Here is a 20908-nt window from a genome sequence, read left to right on the forward strand (position 1 = left end):
AAGGTTACACTTTCTTTTTTACTTCTTAATTTCTATAATGTGTAGAATAGTAGCTTTACAATAGCAGAAATTCAATAATTTACTGAACTAAACTACAGTTAGAAAGATCAAGTGCTATTACAATTCATTCCAATAGGGTATCCAAATACTCCCATTCTAACAGAATATGAAATATTCCTCAGTTTACACTAATTTGTACCATTAATTAGGGATTTATGCTTAAACATTTTAATGCTATTATTAAACTAATAAACAGTGAAAATTAAGAGAAAATAGTTTATCTATTAAAAATATGTATTTTCAATCCTTCAGTATGTTTTATCTATTGAAGAAAAAAGTGTGTTTCAATCATGAAAGGAAGATATTTCATATCTAAAGGGCAGCAAACCTGGTTTTTGGATTGTTGCATCTTATCTCTGTGTTGATGTGCTTCTCTGTTTGATGACAGAGCAGGATCTTGCTGAACTGCACCCACTGGAGTAGGCTACAATACAATAACAATTGGTATCAATACATTCTATTTCAGAAATCTTATTTAAAATCATTTATTTATCTGCTTAAAAGAATTAAGGAAAAAACAAAAGACTGTTAAATAAACTAAGGCTTTAAGTAAAGGCATCATTCTCAAAATAGGTTGTTAAAGCTAAGAAGGTAAAGCAAAGAGAATATACCTAGTTTTTAAAGTGTTTTTAAAATATTTAAATTCTTTATAAAGTACTTATTTTTACATCTACAAAAGATCTTCTAATGCTGCCATCACTTTTAGGTTACATTTTCATATCAAAATGATAAAAATGTGTATGTTTATGCCTCTCATTTCCAAAGCAAATGTATAAATAGAATAAACTTTTAAGAAAATTAAAAGAATTTTAAAAAACTATTAAAATTGCTTATTTCCAATATTTTGACTTGAAGAGAATTATACAAATTTTAATTTTCATCAAGGTATTAAAGTATTAAATTAATCATGAGAATATTACACAAAAAGAGTATATTTGACATTAAGAACTAAATCAGGATGGAAAGTTAAAAGTAACTCTTCATGCTAAAAGGCAAAGAATCCAGATGTAGGGCTTTTGAAAAACTCAAAGAATACTAGTACGGTGCTACCTGCAGAAACGTCCTTTAAAAAACAATAAAATGAATCCTTTAAAACAACTATTTGTTCTCCACTCTTTTCAACTGAAGATACTGTACTATTAAAAAGACAACCGATACTATAAATAATATTTTATTATGTAGAATACTCACCAACTGTTTACCAATCCAGTCATATTCATAATCAAACATATATCCTTTTCGATCAAACAAGTCAGTAAAAAGCTTTCTCAAGTAGTCATAGTCTGGTTTTTCAAAAAAATCTAGCCTTCTTACATAACGAAGATATGTTGCCATTTCTTCTAGAAATAATATAAAAATTATTTGGACTATACTTTTCTTTAATACTCAATAATAAAATTAAGTATCTAAAAGCACATTGTATTATATAAAAGCACTTGAAAAGTAACAAAATTATATTGCAATTTAAATTTTTCTAAGTTAAATTACAACAAAATAAAAAAGAGGAAAAGAAGGAAGAGATTATAGACACAAGAAAAATGAGAGGTTTAGTTTAACAACCACTATTTTTGCTTCATTTCATTAGGAAAAGCTAAAATTTTTATTTTTATAAGATTATTTTTAATATTTGGCAGTATGAGAAGTTGAATAAGCAGTTTAATAATGTATGATTAATCACAAAGCATCATATTCAGTTTACAAATTTAAAATTTTATTTAAAATACCGGTGAGAACTGATTTATATGAAAGCATCTGTATTGGCCTGCTGGATTTCCTTTAAAATCAGTGACATATACCAACTAATAGAGAATTCAAATTCCTAAGCTTGGTTTTGAGCAGTATTCTAACCAATTAAGCTAACAAAGGAAAGCTAAAACAAATCTCAAAAACATAACACAAGAGCACAGTGTAAGTCTTCTCTTAATTTCTAGTCAGATATTTAACAATTATTTGGCAACATACAAATCTCTGCATGCTATTGTAATTCTCAACTGTATTAGATGTAAGTATTTTTAAGGGTAATACTTTTCAGAAGAAAAAAACAAAAAAAAATATAAAAAAAAACAATAGGCAAAATGGTGAGCAATTAGTAAAGCAGGGCATTTCACCATCACTACAGGGCACAGAAAATCACTACAGTAAGAGATGGTAAGTTACACCTAGCATTCACAGGCAGCCCCAGCCAGTAGGAAAAAGATCACACCCAGTACAATGAGGCAATAAAAGTGGTACGCAGTGGCCTTCTTTATGTGGTGACTCTCCCACTATTTCACTTTCTAGCTAAATACCTGGCCAATTTAATTTGCCAACCCCATTTTCCCACCTTTATATAGGCTTCCTTAATGACAACTATCCTACCTGCCTACACCTAAACTGCTAGTACTATTAACCGACATTTAAAAAAATCTACTTCTAGATATTATAGCAAGAAAGGAAAATATACAATGTTTGCTGTCAATGAATAATATAAACAAGCTTGAGAAAGAGCTACTTTCGTTATGTTGATGATAATATCATTATTACATTAATAATGCCAGCATTATACAGGAGAACCAGGGGATACTAAAGTGAGATAGGAATTCAGTATTTTATCTTCAAATTTAGTTCTCTTTTCACTTAATGTGGCTGCACAAATAAATCACAGTCGTTATTTTAATATCCTAACAAGTTATTCTTATTCCTTAATTGATTTAGAAACCTTAAGTAAATTTTTGTTGGCTTAATTTGAGTTGCCATAAATCTACTTGAAAGCAAAATTTTTTCATAAATCCATACAGCTCCCCAATATAAAATTAGCCCAAAACTAGTGAGGTCAGTAAGATTGTACTGGCCTTACTTAATTTAAATGAGTTTAATGTGAAAACTAAACCAAATCATACTTCATATACCTCCTTTGAGCTTGACATTGAGACCCAAATGACTAACACTGTATACCAAAACTTTGTAACTGGCATTTCTCAGCAAAAATTTTAACTTATTAAAAGTATATCACTAAAGAAAATATTACTTCAGCTGGTACTGATCAACACTATTAACAGATAGGATTTTCTTCCATTAATACCATTTGCAAAGCAAAGGTACAAAGTGTTCCTGTGGGTTCGGCATCAAATGCTGACATCCTTTAAATCATATTTTTAGCTCTTTTTTTTTTTTTAAAGCATAGAAACAAATTTATAAACTTAAGCAATAAAAATTAGCATTTCTAGTTTTCTGTATATAATGTATCAACCTCACATTATTCATTACCTGGAAAATTTTCACATAACACTTCTATTGGTGTAGCCCGTTTTGTATCTCCAATTTTCTGATACCTCTCTTTTAATGTGTCAGCCTAAAACAGAAAAAAAACATCTTGAGAATGTGGTAATTTAAAAATTATTTAGCTGGGGCTGCACACGGTAGCCTGTAATCCCAGAGCTTTGGAAGGCCAAGGCAGAAGGAATGCTTGAGCCCAGGAGTTTGAGACCAGCCTGGGCAACACAGTAAGCCCTGATGCCTACTTACAAAATAAAATGTTAAAATATGAAAATTGTTTACTTGGAAGAGAGAACCTTAATATCTTCACATTTCATGAAATTCAATAAAGAAACACAAAAACAATTACCTTTAAGCCTTGCCAAGGAAGACTGCCTCTCAGAAAATACATGAACATATGACCTAAAGCTTCTAAATCATCTCTTCTACTTTGTTCTGAAATATAAAAGAAATATAAATTTCACTTTTCTCTAACAGTTAAGGATGGAAGAATGGAGAGTTTGTTCTTTCATTATGTATAAATTAATTTCCAAAAGTTCAACATATAAATACAAAATACAGATATAGTACCTATAAGTGATAAATTATATCTATATAATGTTTTTACATTAAGATTATTGTGCATCTTTAAAATATTCCTTTATAATTTTTAGATGCTGTTAGAGATTTATTTTTCTGCTTAGATATCTATTCATGGAAGTAAAGGCCAAGGGGAAAAGAGTTCCATGGTCAATCAGAGTCACTATATACTATAGCTCTGTCTTAAAGATTCAGAAGGTAACATATTAAAACTTCTGAGAAATCTAGAGTTTAAAATGTTTAACTCTTTCAACCCTTCATTTCCTAAAGTTATATGAGCACAAAACTTCCATGATAAATATTCTCCATTAAATTAAACATGATTATGGGGTATTGTGTTTAATGTATTTTAAGAAAAACTTGTGTTTGACACATACCAACCTTAATAACCCCTTCACTATCACCAAAAATACTGCTTGACCAAACTGTCGTTTTCAAGTTGTTGTAACAAAATGTCATTTAGCACATACGTGAATAAAGATCACAGACAAAGGCTCAGGGAGATGCTTATAAATATTTGCTGACTGAATGATATTTCAATTTTTCTGTCACTGATGTTAAATACTTAAGATTTCTTGATATTTCAAAATAATACCAAAATGCTAACTATCAATGAGAAAATACTTTAATAAGAGGATGTTTGTTTATGTGCAAAATGTTTTATCCACATGAACAACCATACTATCTAGGCAGTACTTAATGCTTTCAGAAAAGCAAACTTTTGAAAGTATGGATCTGAACTAGGATGAAGGGTCAGAAAAGGTTCTGATTTTTACTGTGTAAACATTCTATACTTGTTGATATAGTTTGGCTGTGTTTACACCCAAATCTCATCTTGAATTCCCATGTGTTGTGAGAGGGACGCAGTGGGAGGTAACTGAATCATGGGGGCAGGTTTTTCCCACGCTGTTCTCGTGATAGTGAATAAGTCTTATGAGACCTGATGGTTTTATAAGGAGTTTCCCTGCACAAGCTCTCTCTTTGCCTGCCGCCAGCCACATGAGATGTGACTTGCTCCTCCTTGCCTTCCGCCATGACTGTGAGGCCTCCCCAGCCATGTGGAACTGTAAGTCCATTAAACCTCTTTCTTTTGTAAACTGCCCAGTCTCAGGTATATCTTTATCAGCAGCAGCAGCATGAAAACAGATGAATACACTTGTTTTTAATAACCCTTGTTATGATTTAAAGATACTATGTTTGCTTTTATTTAATCCATATATATACTTCCACCAGACTGCAAGTTGAAGAAGTATACATCAAAATTGGTAGTCATTAAGGCTACGAGACTGGAAGACTAGAGAAGAGATTTCAACTTACCATTTCACAAGCTAAAAATGTGATATAATGGAGAGTTGTTTTTTTTTTTTTATTTCTTGTACTTTTTGTTATAAAATATAAGTATACGCTATTAAAAATAGCAAATTTTCCAAAATAAGTAGTGGCCTTAAAGTCCCCACATCCACTAATGAAAGTGGGGATGAGAATATGAAAAAAAATGTTATAACTTTTAAAACAAAAACTTTACTTCATTAGATTCTGGTAGTCTTAAGGGTATAGTTTGATAAGTTTTAACAACACACACACCTGCATAACTACTACCACAATCAAGAGGCATTTCTAATGCTCCAAAAGGTTTCCTAATGTCTCCTGCCTATTACTCTCCTCCAACTCCTACAATACCATCAGCCTCAGGCAACCACTTATCTGCCTTCATCACTACAGATTAGACAGGTGCACATGAATGGAATCATACAGTATAGATTCGTGTCCAAATTCTTTCACTTACTAAGTGTTCAGGATTTATCCATGTTGTTATGTACAATCATACCTCATTACTTTTTAATGCTGAGTAGTACATTAAAATGTGTTTATTCATCTGTTGACAGACATTTGAGCAGGTTCCAGTTCGGGGCTATTGTGAATAAAGCTGTTATGAACATTCTTCTTGTACTAGTCTATGTTGACATAGGTTTTCATTTATGTTGGGTTAATATCTAGAAAGGGGATTGCAATATGATGTTGTAAGTATAGATTTAACTTTATAAAAACCTTCTATACCGTTTTTCCAAAGGGATTGGGTCATTTCACATTTCTACCAGCAATGTATGGGAGTTTCAGTTGTTTCATAACCTGTCCAACCTTTAGTATGGTCTTCTAAATTTTAGCCATGCTAGTGGCTCTGAAGTATAAGCAGTAATAAATCCTTTCAGAAAAGCAAACTTCAAAGTATGGATTAACTGACTTAACTTGCATTTCACTGGTGACTAACGTTGAACTTTATTTCATGCGTTTGCCCATTTAATAAATTGGGTTGTCTTATTAAACAGCTGTAATAGTTCCTTGCATATTCTGGATACAAGTTATTTTCAGATACGTTTTGCCAATACCTTTTCCCTTCAAGAAAACAGTTTGCGGCCGGGCGCGGTGGCTCAAGCCTGTAATCCCAGCACTTTGGGAGGCCGAGACGGGCGGATCACGAGGTCAGGAGATCGAGACCATCCTGGCTAACACTGTGAAACCCCGTCTCTACTAAAAAATACAAAAAACTAGCCGGGCGAGGTGGCGGGCGCCTGTAGTCCCAGCTACTCAGGAGGCTGAGGCAGGAGAATGGCGTGAACCCGGGAGGCGGAGCTTGCAGTGAGCTGAGATCCGGCCACTGCACTCCAGCCCCGGCGACAGAGCAAGACTCCGTCTCAAAAAAAAAAAAAAAAAAAAGAAAAGAAAAGAAAAGAAAAGAAAAGAAAAGAAAAGAAAACAGTTTGCTATTTTTTTGTTTCCTTAAGAGTAGGTTTAAAAGAAATTTTACATTTTGATGAAGTCCAATTTATCAGGGTTTTTTTCCTCTTATTTTTTATACTTTTTGATGTCCAATCTAGGAAATCTCTACTCACAGGACCACGAAGATCTTCTCCTGTTTTGTCTTCTAGAAATTTTATAGTTATGGTTCCTACATTTAAACCTATTATTCATTTTGAAGTAATTTTTTTTTTTTTGCTTTTGGTGTGGAGTAAGGATTTAGATTTATTTTTTTCAAACTGATACCTAGCTACTCTCGTGTAGTTTCTCGGCAAAACTATCCTTTCCCCTCAAGTTGCTTTTGCACCATTCTCAAAATTCAATCAACCATCTATGTATAAGTCTATTTCAGACTCTGTATTCTGACCAACTTATCTTTATCTGCCTTCATATCAATACCACCCAAAATAAACAGAAGGACAAAATAATGACAAATGAGGAAATCAATGACGAGACAATGACCAATGGACAATCAGTAATGAAAACCAATGAAAACAAAAGCTGGACTGGAAAGTTCAATAAAATCGTTAATCTTCTTAGCAGGCTAAAAGAAAGAAACACAAATTACCAACAACAGAAGAAACAGAGGAGGCATCAGAACAGATCCCACAGATATTAAAAGAATGATAAAAGAATACTACGAAACAATCCAATAAATTAAACAACTTATATGAAATGGACAAATATCTTGAAAGCTACTAATAACTAAAACTGCCTCAAGAAGAAAATGTAAATAGCTCTGCATCAATTAAAGAAATTAAATTATTTAAAAACTTCCCAAAATACAATCCAGATAGCATCGCTACTGAATCCTATTAAACAGTTAAAGAATAATACCAATTCTACACAAACTCAGGATTAGAAGAGTTCCCAACTCACTGCATTACCCTGTTACCAACAACAGATAAAGACATTACAATTAAAGGAAACTACAAGAAACATTCCTCATAAACACAGACACGAAATCCTTAAAAAGATAATACCTCATGACTAAGTAAGGCTCATCCTAGGAATGTAGGTTTGGTTTAACTTTTAAAAATCAATCAATGTAATTCACCAAATTAATAGAATAAAATATAAATCATGTCTTCATCTCAGATACAGAAAAAGCACTTGACAAAATTCAACATGTATTAATGATTTTAAAAAACTCTCAGCAAACTAGGAACTACAGGGCAACTTCATCCTGACAACAACTATGAAAAATGTCAACTAACATAATTCTTAAATGATAAAAGACACTCCTAAGATCGGGAACGAACAAAGATGTCCACTCTTACCCTTTCTATTCAGTATTGTACTGGAAGTTCTTGCCAGTACAAAGAAGCAAAGAAAACAAAATTAACAGATATTTAGATTGGAAATGAAGAAATAAAACTACTGCTCTTTGCAGACAACAGGATTGTATATGTAGAAAAATCTAAATAATCTACAAAAGGTCTATTACAACTAGTAGGTGAGTTTTAGCAAGGTTACAGGATATAAGGTTAATATATAAAAATCAACTGGGGCCAGGCTCGGTGGCTCACACCTGTAATCTCAGCACTTTGGGGAGGTCAAGGCAGGAGGATAGCCTGAGACCAGGAGTTCAACACTAGCTTGGGCAACAGAGAGAAACCCCAACTTTACGGAAAAAAAAATTTTTTTTAATTAGCTGGTGACTGGGTGTGTTGGCATGCACCTATAGTCCCAGCTACTAGGGAGGCTGAGGTGGGAGGATTCCTTGAGCCTAGGAAGATGAGGTTGCAGGGAGCCATGGTTGCACCACTGCATTCCAGCCTGGGCAACAGAGCAAGACCCTGTCTCTACAAAATAAAAATAAAAATCAACTGGATTTCTATACTCACAACGAGTAAGTGAAAATTGGATTTTAAAACCAATACCTTTACAACAGCATCAAAAAAACACGAAATATGTAGGGATACATTTATCAATGTATATGCAAGACATATATGCATATTATATATACTATATATGCGTGTAGTTTAAAGAACTTAAAATACAGTACAGTAGGGACACATTTATCAGTGTATATGCAAGACATATATGCATATAGTTTAAGAAACTTAAAATACAGTAGTAAAAGTATGCTGAGCCCTACAGTAAGACTCTTTGTTAAGGAGAGAAACTCAATATAAAAGGCAATTCCTCTTTGAATTCTATCCAAGAGGAGCTTTAGTCACATAGTGCTAATAAGCCACGGTCATAAGGTGATCTCGCCTACATGGTTCTATCAGAGAACAGTATTAGTCTCATAACCCACAAAGCATTTCAAAATTCAAGCCATAAATATTAGCTAGTAAAATAAATCTACTACTAAAACTCAGTCTGAAATGCTCTTGACCCTCATAATTCCTTTCTTTGTGTTCTTTCACCAAACGACATATCTGGAAATACATTTTACCATGTAGCAAGTTATAGAAATCACAGGAAGGCTTTCTTTTTGAAACACAGTAACTAAAGAACACCCACTAGGGTCTTTAGTAGTTCTTTTACATGAAAAAAATCTCCCAACAGTAATCTGGCCCTTATTAAACCCTGTTCACATTTTTTAAAGCACTTAACTACAAAGGCCTGTTTGAAAACGAATGTTTTTCCACAAGGCCAAGAATCATTATAAGAACTCTTGCTATGAGCACCTAAAGAAACCAGAAAGTCATTATTTTTCTTTACAATAGGTATCATTAAAGATTCTTTTAAAAAGGTCTTGAAACCAATTTAAAAAGGTACACAGTCAATTAAAATTTTCCTCTTCAGGAATATATGTACCATACAAAATAATCAACACGTATTAAGCGTCTGTGTCCATGCTTTATATACACTATCTTTCAAAATTACAGCTACACTGAAAACAGTTATTTGTAATCCCAAATAAGGAAAGTAAAGCTCAGAAAGATTAAGTGACTACTTCAAAACTAGGTACCTAATAAGTGAAGGGCAAGATTTCAGCCCACTTGTCTACATTTCTTTCATTTTGGAAAGCATTTCGTCACTTAATCAAATGTTGACTGGAAACCTTCTGCAATGCTTTTCTATTTAAAAATTCTACCCTTATATCTCAACATTATTTATTTTTCTTTTTTTAATCTGATTTCATTACTCACTTGCCTAGCACTGTTTCCATTTCAATTGAAATTTCAATTCAATTTTCAACAGAAAAATATTCCCTTTTTCGTTAACTCAAATTTATCAACGCCTCACATAGAAACAGAAAATTTTCTATGATACATGCATATATTTGCAAAAATAAACTTACTACTGCATTTTCTAACATAATGAAAAACAATGAGGCCAAAAGACATGTTGGCTAACCTAAGTAAGGACATGAGAAGACAAAGAAGACAGCTCAAACAACAAAAATTCTCCCTGAAGAAAGTTTAAATCATTTCTTATACGTAAAAAAAAAAAAGATACACATTATCTACTACAAGGAAGTAAAAGGTTCACTTCATATTTCCTTCTTAAATATTAAAAGTTACTTTAGTTGGCACTACCCTAAAAAAAAACAAAAATACATCTTCCTCAAGATTCATTGAGCTCAGTTTTCAAAATCATATAACAAGGATTTTGAAAAAAAAAAAAAAAAAAAAAAAGAGGGAGAACACAAACCTAAAAAGGAAAAGAACAAAACACAATTATGCAAGACAATACACAGCAACAGTTCACTAAACACCGAATCTAGTAATATAAAGAAAACTTAGAAATCAAAGTTTTCTGTGCAACTGAACCCAGTACATACATTCACTTACTTCCTAAAGTTCTTCTGAAATCTAGTTCTCTTAATTTAGACGTAATTCTAGTAAGTTTGGTGACAAGGTCAAAAGAAGTAAACCAAAGGTAGAGAAAAGCAAAGTATTGCCAGCAGTAGCTATACTACATACAATATCAGAAAGTAAGGGATAACACAGGTGAAAGTCAAAAAAAAAAAAAAAAACAAACAGAGAGAGAGAGAGAGGATGAGAGGATCTATTAAAAAGTATAAATAGGCCGGGAGTGGTGGCTCACGCCTGTAATCCCAGCACTTTGGGAGGCCGAGGCGGGCGGATCACGAGGTCAGGAGATCGAGACCATCCTGGCGAACACGGTGAAACCCCGTCTCTACTAAAAATACAAAAAAATTAGCAGGGCGTGGTGGTGGGCGCCTGTAGTCCCAGCTGCTTGGGAGGCTGAGGCAGGAGAATGGCGTTACCCTGGGAGGTGGCGCAACTTGCAGTGAGCAGAGATCGCGCCACTGCACTCCAGCCTGGGCGACAGAGCAAGACTCCATCTCAAGAAAAAAAAAAAAAAGTATAAATAAAATTGTCTCCAAATTTATTTAAATACAGATATCCATCCTAACCTTCTCCAACTAATCTTGAGAATATTGCTATATAATAGCAATCATATTAAAAAACTATACCCTGAAACATCAAGAAAATATCAATTATTTTTATTATACTCTAACAAGAAATTATACACTACATTTTAAACTGTTAAAATTACAAAATGTAAATACATGTTTTTGAACCGCAGAAAAGCTGTGCAAGCAGCTTAAAGAACAGGCCTCAGAAATTGAGACAATTAACCCAGAAATTAAATCATATGAATCACACCACAGAATGATAGCACAGAAAGAAGGCATTTTTGGAACACCATCATTATGTGGTTCCTTCTCTCCTATTCAGAGAACTTACCACTTAGAAGCTTGAAACATCATTCTTCTATGAACACAGGTTTTTACTAACACTTACGAAGCAACTCCCAACTTATCCCTCAAATGCTAGTTTTTTTTATTCTTGAATAATAAAAATTTTTAAATAAAAGACTTGATTTTTATTTCAAGACTACTCATCGAAGAGAAATAGACATTATTTACTTAATATCAAATGACTTCAACGAGAAGACATAAAAGGGAAAAACAGTCATCCAAAGGAAGATTATGAGGTTCAAGGAAGCTGACAAAAGTCTTTAAAAAGATATTAAAAAGTAGACACATGATCAGATGTAACACAAAAATAATTCAATATGACAACACTAAAGAAAGTTTTCATGCAAGGACACCATGGAAATCCACATCTGTAACACAAAGCATTATCAAGATTGCATCTTGGGCAGAGACTTCAGCAGATATAAGAAAGGTATAAATGTGAACTGCAACATCTGCCTTCTGAACATACATCACCTAGTTAAGATCAACAGATACTACAAGAATAAAATGTTAATTCCTATTATGTGATTTTACACTACTCTTCTATATTATTATATTAGGAACATCTTTTTCCTTTTTAAGTCTAAGATAGTGTCAGTCTCCAAAAAGGAAAAATACTTACAAACCCATATAATGTTCCTTTGACCAAACTCTCTATTTTGAAAAGTTCATGTGAGCAAGAAGTCCTTGAGTGCCTAAGAATGAATGAATGGATGGAAAGATGGGTGAATGAATAAGGCTTTAAAAGTCATCACCAAGATCCAGGCAAAGTAGGGAGGGCAGAAATAAGATATGCACAAATTACAATCACACTAAAAAGTCATGTTTTATCTGCTCCTTTTCCTTCTTTATCTCTTCCTGACTCCTCACAAAACCAAGCACTCTAAACTTAAAACACCACTATGTATTCCATGTCCAAAGGCATCACAATTTACCAAATGTTTTAGTTCCTCAGCATCCAAATTCATATTACCTTAGCTTACTCTTAATTTGTAAATAGGAATTCACGTAATTTTAGACACAAAATTTTTTAGCTGTTAGTATTACCCACCTACTCCTGAGTTTTACATGAAAACTGAGGGTGTTTATAAATGGGGAAAAGTAAACATTAAACATTCGTTGTTTGCTATACCTGCCAAATAAATAAATTTTTCTTTTATTCCTGAAAGAGTAAAGAGAGAGTATTATAATAGTTAAATCTCATTTCCCAGGTACTGATGACTTTTCCTAACAATGACAAACATATCACACTCACTTTGCCATTTCTACAAATAGAATGCTGTTACATTTACCATTGTTCAGATAAGGAACATTAGGCCCTAAGGAAGTTGTGACTTCATGTCTCACAATAAAATAGTGGTGAACCTTTGTTAGTTGTTATAAAACAGTCTGCTAACAACTCCCGTAAAATGAAAATTTCTCACAGTCACTGCACATGTAAATAAAGTGTGCCTGGTTTTAATAGAAGTCACAATCCCAAAAGTTGTATAGCTACCCAATCATATTTTTAAATCTATCAGGAAAGTCAGCTATTGAAAGCTACTTCCTGAACATATTAACTGAATAAAACTCGTGTTTTTTAATTTTAAATATTTGAAACTTACTTTTCTTAAAAAAAAAAAAAACAGTAAATTTACATTTCTCAGGCATTTCAGATGTCTGAAAACAAAAAATACCATAAGCCTACAGTCAGGTCAGCTGTCAGGAAAGATGCCACAACCTACTGAGTTATGATTGAGAGACAGAGCAGGGACATGCTCTATAGAATAGCTAAGGCTGAGGAGAATGGTTAGAGAAAAAGCTAAGATCAGGATCTGAAAGTTGGATTAGATGACTTCCAAGATCCTGTCCAAATCTGTGATAGCATATCTGAAGGTACTTTTGAACAGCAGTAATGGATATATATTGATTGGTTCACATTTCTGTCTATCTGTTGTGAGATGTCTAACAGTAACTGAAAGCAGAATAATACCTAAAAGCAGATAATTAAGTTTGTACTTTCTCTGATATGAATACTGAATGTGGCAAGTATAATCTAGAAGTGACTTTTTAAGAAACAAAAGTAATTCAATAGGAAAGAATATATCATAGAAAGAACCTCAACCCCTATCTCACATGATATAAAAAATCAATTCTGATGGATCACAGATATAAAAAGCTAAAACTATAAAGCTTCTAGAAGAAAGCATAAAATGTAATGAAGGTAAAGATTTGTTTACCTTATCACATGAAGGTAAAGATTTGTTAGAATTCAAAAGGCAATAACCATAAACAAAAAATGGATAAACTAGACTTCATAAATACTTAACAGTTCTGCTCATCAAAAGATACCATTAAGAAAATGAATAGGAGCAAGCCAAGACTGGAAGAAATTATTCACAATGCATATATATGACAAAATAATCATACCCAGAATATATAAAGAACTCTATAAATTAACAATGAAATGACACACACTTCTCAAAAGAAGATATACAAATAGCCAATAAATACATGAAACAGATCTCAGAAACAATAATCACAAGGAATTAAAAGACCACCCCTTGGCCACTAGAATAGCTACAATGAAAAAGACTGACAACTCTAAATGTTGTCAAGAATATGAAACAAACAAAATTCTCATTCATTATTGGTGGAAATAAAAAAAGGTATGAACACTCCCCAGAACAGACAGGCAGTTTCTTATGAAGTTAAATAACACCTGCCATAGGACCAAACTGAAAAATATCCCCACAAAAAGATTTGTAAAAATATTATACAAGTTTTTTTTGTTTGTTTTGTTTTGTTTTTGAGACGGAGTCTTGCTCTGCCACCCAGGCTGGAGTGCAGTGGCCGGATCTCAGCTCACTGCAAGCTCCGCCTCCCGGGTTGACGCCATTCTCCTGCCTCAGCCTCCCGAGTAGCTGGGACTACAGGCGCCCGCCTCGTCGCCCGGCTAGTTTTTTGTATTTTTAAGTAGAGACAGGGTTTCACCATATTAGCCAGGATGGTCTCGATCTCCTGACCTCGTGATCCGCCCGTCTCGGCCTCCCAAAGTGCTGGGATTACAGGCTTGAGCCACCGCGCCCGGCCCCACAAGTTTTATTCATAAGTCAAAAACTTAACCCAAATACCCATCAACATTCAAATGGATAAGCAGTCTGTGCTATGTCTATGCAATGGAATATTACTTAGCATTTAAAAAGAATAAACTATTGATATTTGCAAAAACATAGATGAATCTTAAAGACATTATACCAACCAAAATAAGTTGGATGATTCTATTTATATGAAGTAATAGAATCAGCAAAACTCAACTGTTGTGATACAAATCAGATCGGTGATTGCTTCTAGAAAAGGAGGGGAATGACTAAGATGGGTAAAATGGAAGTCTATAGGATAATGAAAGTGTTCTAAATCTCGATAGTGCTGTGGATTACATAGTGTGCACATTCATTAATACTCACAAATTTATATAATCAAATGTTGTATACTTTACCCAATGTAAATTTTACTTCAAATAAAAAAAAAACTCTTCAATAAAATAAGAATTACAAATGCTATAATTCTATTGGACTTGCTATATAAAGTGGCATCACTTGGCAATCTGAAAGTACTTTCTGAGTATCCTCAGCTTTTAAAAACAAGTAAATATATTATGAGTAGTGATAGCCAGATTTCTCACAGTTGGTTAAAAAAAAAAGATACAAATATGGAAAAGGGATGGGAATTACAAATATAGAAAAAGGAAATACTATTTTCTACTGACAGACTGAAATTAAAAGTGTATCACTGTAAACTCAAAATTTTTAACAGATATTAATGTATGTGTGTCACACACACACATATATAGGCATATTTCTATGTGTGTATGTATATACATACACGCACAAACATTTCCTAGTTCTGCTGCAGAAAGGGCCTGGCAGTAACAACATACCACAGTAATGAGCATATCCAGTGGCCAAATCTTGGTTTCTAAATACTATTATCCAATAAAAGGATTCAGAACTTCTTGGAGAAAAGGACTGATTATGGGGCTGCAGAAAAGAAACTGCAAGATGAGTTTATTTATAAGAACTTGCTGCACCAGAAAGAAAGAACTCAAAGATTCATGAAAACATGTCAAAAGGACAGAGAAGCCAGCTTGAAGGGGCAACCAGTGGCCACATCTGGAACCCTTTGGCTATCAAAATAAATAATAATGCATTCAATACATTACATTAAATAAGGTAAGAATTAATAAGTTCATATAGACATAAGTCAATAAATGGGGGACAAGGGAAAGTGTCTGCTTGCATTAGAATATCAACTGACAAATAAAGAAATATAAATATTAGAAATAATGGAGTTAGAAAATCATCAATGGATGCTAAATCTAGAGGGTAAAAATCTGATGAGGAACTAAGTTTACATAATCCCAAAATCTAACTACAAGAAACTTTTCAGTAGAGAAATTTGGCAGATATCACCCAAGCAAGCGATCCCAACCTGATGCACTAAGAACACATCACTTCTGTGATATTTGTGCTCAAAATGCCTACCCAAATCTAGTCAAAAAGAAATAACAGACCCAAATTGGAGATATCCTATAAAATAGCCTCAGCTCCTAAAAAATATTAAGGTCATGAGCCATAAAGAACGACTGAGGAACTGTTCCAGATGAAAATGATTGAAGGGATATGATAAATACGAACCTGGGTGAAGGAGGAATGCTGTAAAAAAATCCTGTGAAGTTGATATTGTTTTACTCTTTTTACCAATAAGAAACCCCTTAAAAAGATTAAACTTGTCCGAAGTCACAGTTAGCATACAGGTAAGCCAGCTCTGCCCACCTCTAAGGTCATGTACTTATTAGGCTGGTTGCTATTTCTGTGGCTAGCCATACTGGAGAGCTATAGTCTCAATCCAATATTTCCACATGCATTAAATTCAGTTAAAATTTGGTATTCGCTCATATTTTGTAAGAGAAATAATTAAAAGAATCCCCATAACTGTATCAAAGATGCACACTTCAAGTTATATAAATACAAAAAATACAGTGAATGTAAAGATAGCTGTCACTCATTTACTCTATAGTAACTTACTTTCAAAGAGTTTTATTAAAAATACAAGTGAAAGTAAACTCTAGGTAGATCTGATAAATGAAAATTATAATAAAAGCTATTGTAATCTACAAAAACTGAACCATAACAAATAAAAACGCACAGTGTTAGCATAGCTGCTGAATTCAAACTTCCATACTTACGAAAGGTACACATACCTTTTCCTAAATGTGTGTTTATGCTCATATATCTAGCTGTTCCTGTAAGGCTCTTGTGTTCTCTGTATGGTATGTGTTTCTTTGTCTCTGGATCAATATATTCCTTTGCCAAACCAAAATCTATAATGTGAATAACTTGCTGGGTTTTGTTTCCTGGTCGTCCTATTAAGAAGTTCTCAGGTTTTACATCTCTGTATATCAAGTTCTTTGAATGGACATATTCCATGCGAGAAATCTTAGTTTAAGAAAAAAAGAAGAGAAGTTTTATTTTGGGCTTTGACTAGCCTAAGCAAGTATGATAAAGGCAAGACAGAATGAAAACATACAAAAGAAATAAGTCAGAAATTGTTTCAACCCTTTAAAAGTAAAATGATGTCAGCCCATCGTTCTTCAAATACATATAGCAAATTACAATTTAAATAGTTGCCTTTACTATTACGGTCACTGCTAAACAAGAGTATTTGAATTTTATGAATTCCTTTCATATCAGTAAGTCTGATTCAATCAACACTTTCAGAGGATGCTACTTCATAAAATCAAAAAGCCATATTGATACAAGACCTTGAACTCAAAAGTATAAGCAGACATATGCAAAACATTGCAATATAGTCTTCCTTATCAGTTCAATAACCAAGCAACTTTTACAAGTATAAAAACAACAGCACTATTCAGTATCTTTTTCTTTTTCATAACATGTTTCCCTTACTTTTTCCTAGGTATTAAACATTTAAAAATGATTAATCTTCAAGTTAGAAAGATCTTAAAGCTAGAAAAGTCTGGAATCCAACTCTAATATTAATAATATAGCTCATTTTTATTAATTATTTTACAAATTCTCAATGTTCATTGTACAAACTGTCATAAAATAGAGTATTACACATAAAAAAATAAAACTGCTTCACTTAGTGATAATCATGGTCAACAATGCAATGTAAACATACGGTTACGCAGGTCATTCTCGTTTGCTTAACAAACTTTGCAGCATATAATATACAATATTCTATGTCTATAGATTCTTAATGATATGAGCATTTGCAAGGGCATGAAATATTCTTTGTTTTATTTGGGGGAGCTGTTTGGTTTTTTGGTGTTTGGTGTGTGGTGGGCGGGGCGGCGGGGGGAGCGGACAGGATCCCACACTCTGCCACCCAAGCTGGAATGCATAGCTCACTGCAGCTTCAACCTTCAACCTCTGGGTTCAAGCAATCCTCCTGCCTCAACCTCCTCAGCAGCTGGGACTACACAAGCACACCACCACACCCGGCCTTTCTTTTTTTTTTTTTTTTTTTTTTTTTAATTTTTTGTAGAGATGGAGTCACACTAAGTTGCCCAGATTGATCTCGAACTCCTGGACTCAAGTGATCCTCTAGCCTCAGCCTCCCAAAGCACTGGAATTACAGGCACAAGCCACCACACCTAGCCTAGGAAACAATCTTTAACGTGCACTTTTTAATAGCTGCATATTTTCCTCTGGCTATTAATTTATTCAACTAACCCTGTTATTTCTGCACATTTGGGTTGCTTCTCATTTTTTTATTATAAACATCCTTTCATATAAAGCTTTGAGCACCTGTGAAAACATCCGCAGCACAAATTTGTGAAGAAGAATTCATGAGTCAATGAATAAAAACAATTTTAAGACTTCTGCAGCACACTTCTATTGGCATTTACTTCAAAACTGCCTTAAAACATTCTCTAACTGTTATCCAATGGATTCCCTGAAGTCTAAGTAGTTTATCAAGACTCTCTAATTATTAGTTTGCCTCTTGTTTTTCCAGGTCATAAAGTCTATTACCAAAATTAAGAATCCATGTTTCTGGCCGGGCGCGGTGGCTCACGCCTGTAATCCCAGCACTTTGGAAGGCCAAGGCAGGTGGATTACAAGGTCAGGAGATCGAGACCATCCTGACTAACATGATGAAACCCCGTCTCTACAAAAAATACAAAAAAATTGGCTGGGTGTGGTGGCACGCACCTGTAGTCCCAGCTACTCGGGAGGCTGAGGCAGGAGACTAGCTTGAACCTGGGAGGCAGAGGTTGCAGTAAGCCGAGATCTCACCACTGCTCCCCAGCCTGGGCAACAAAGCAAGACTCTATCTCAAAAAAAAAAAAAAAAAAAAAAAGAACTATGTTTCTGAGGTTCTCTTTTGAAGTATTCATCTTTTATATGAAGAAATGGCTAGTGACAACTTAATTATCAAACTGAGCATTTTGATCTTAAAGCAATTATTATATTAGTTTTCATACAAATAAAATATACTTGACTCAGTTATTTTAAGTTACATGGATCCCAGAAAGACAGTATGAAAAGTAGAAACATTTGTATTAGGTCAAATGCTCTGTAAGACAATATCACAGAACTTTAAACTTTTAATATGAATTTGTGACCAACAACCATGTAATTGTTCAAACAACTTCAAATACCCTATTTTACTTACCAGTTGTATAGCTATCATGAGAACTGTTTTAAGAGAAAATGTTCTGTCACACAAGTCAAACAAGTCTTCCAAACTAGGTCCCAGCAGTTCCAGCACCATAGCATTGTATTTACCACAAGGGCCGAAATAGTAAACTTGAGGTATACCATCTGGGGGAAAAGAAATACTCATTTAATAATTTCATCATCTTAAATACTAAGGTTTTCCTCTTAAAAACTGGTTTTAAAATTTAGTTTCAAGAACTAAAGCAGTACTATCACTTTATCCAGAAACATAACTTTTCCTGACCAAACCTCCCCACCTCCCAATACCTTCTCTTTGATGTTCACACTGTAGCCTGGATACACCTCTATTGCAGCTGCATGACTGAATTACATCATAAACAGTATTTCATTCTTTCTCTCTACCACCTTACTACTGGACAAAAGCTGGGCTTTTTAGCTTTATATTTCCATAGCCTGGAGAAATGCTTAGCACACAGTTAAAAGATTCCAGTTCTATTGAACAAGAGAGTCGCTACTGGCTTTAATAACCCTGTGGTAGGCATACTGCTAAGATCACCACTGTCAAGATTCCCATCCTCTGGTTTATACACCTTGTATAAATGCCTCCCCTTGAAAGTGGGCAGGATTCCTAGGATCTCACTATTGTGACCAGGCTAACTTACATGGCAGATGTAATCAAGGCTCCTATCAGTTGACTGTAAGTTGATCAAAAGGAAGAGAATCCTGGTGGACCTGACCTATTCAGGTGAGCCTTTAAAAAGACAATCTAGAAGTCAGAGATTGGAAACAGCAGAGAAACTCTCTGCTGGCCTTAAAGTAGCAAACCACCAATGCTGTGGAGCAAGCCACATGCCAGATAGGAATCCTCAAGGAAGTAAGGGCCACAGTTCTATTGCCATGAGGAATTGAATTCTGAAATGAACCAGTGAACTTGGAAGAGAGTACTGAGGCTCATGTAAGAATGTAGTCCAGGCTTACACCTTAATTTCCACATGGTAAGACTCTAAACAGAAGACCGAGCTAAGCCATGCACGTATTCCTGACCCACAGAAATTGTGAGATAATGAAGTCTTTCATTTTAAGCCAGTAAGAGCTAGTAATAATTCATTACGAAGCTACATAGAATAATACAAACTCCAAATTTGAAGTCTGAATGCCCAGAAGTCATCTGTATTTTATTTTCAGAATAGATTCCCAATAAACTGAAATATAAGTGATCAATTTACTTTATATGGAAGTTGTCAGAATCAAAACGGAGTCACTTGTATTAAAACCCTGACAAACAGAGCTAGAGGAGATGAAGGGAGGGTTCTCACACATACATATGCCTGATAACAAGAACTATCACAAAAGACTGCAAAAACCACAACCTGGAACAAAAGCCACCACAACCTTACAAAACATTACTCTGCCAGGACACCTGCCCAGGAACTGCCTGTCCAACCATGGACTGATGCCATTCTTGTTAATGATCCTTGTAGCCAAGGATAATCTCTCAAAACAACTTAATGTGACCCTCCTCATTTTTCCTTTAAAAATTTTTGTCTTCCTTTACCTCCCTGAATATATTCACGTATATTCCCACTGTAATGCCCACTCCTAAATAACTATCATTTTCTTTTAGACAGTCTCCCTCTCTATTATTTAGTTTGAAACTTAACACTGCATTTATCTATTAGCATGAAAAAATGAACTTCTTCCACCATAAATGTCTCAGTTTTACTTCCAAGTGATTTTTTTCAATATATTGAAAGAGAAAACAAATCTAATGAAAACTTCTCATTCTTTTTAATAAAAAGTTTTTTTAAATATAACATTCTTATTATTTACCCTATTATTTTGAATA

The 20908-nt window shown here is 33.9% G+C and overlaps 1 protein-coding gene across 7 annotated transcripts in view; it reads right to left on the reverse strand.

Annotated features, from left to right (window-relative positions):
• The window catches only part of CSNK1G3 (casein kinase 1 gamma 3), a 105241-nt gene that overhangs the window by 25218 nt on the left and 59115 nt on the right, over positions 1–20908 (reverse strand). For 5 of the 7 annotated variants that reach the window (XM_030927469.1, XM_030927472.1, XM_030927470.1 and 2 more), the window contains 6 exons: positions 19058–19206; positions 16620–16854; positions 3665–3750; positions 3307–3391; positions 1252–1400; positions 389–484 (listed from right to left, as the gene is read on the reverse strand). In XM_030927469.1, coding sequence (XP_030783329.1) covers positions 389–484; positions 1252–1400; positions 3307–3391; positions 3665–3750; positions 16620–16854; positions 19058–19206 — 800 coding nt within the window. The remainder of the gene's footprint in view (positions 1–388; positions 485–1251; positions 1401–3306; positions 3392–3664; positions 3751–16619; positions 16855–19057; positions 19207–20908) is intronic. The other 2 variants (XM_030927475.1, XM_030927473.1) reach the window with 1 other exon arrangement.

The sequence above is a fragment of the Rhinopithecus roxellana genome, chromosome 3, assembly GCF_007565055.1.
Source record: "Rhinopithecus roxellana isolate Shanxi Qingling chromosome 3, ASM756505v1, whole genome shotgun sequence".
NCBI lineage: Eukaryota > Metazoa > Chordata > Mammalia > Primates > Cercopithecidae > Rhinopithecus > Rhinopithecus roxellana.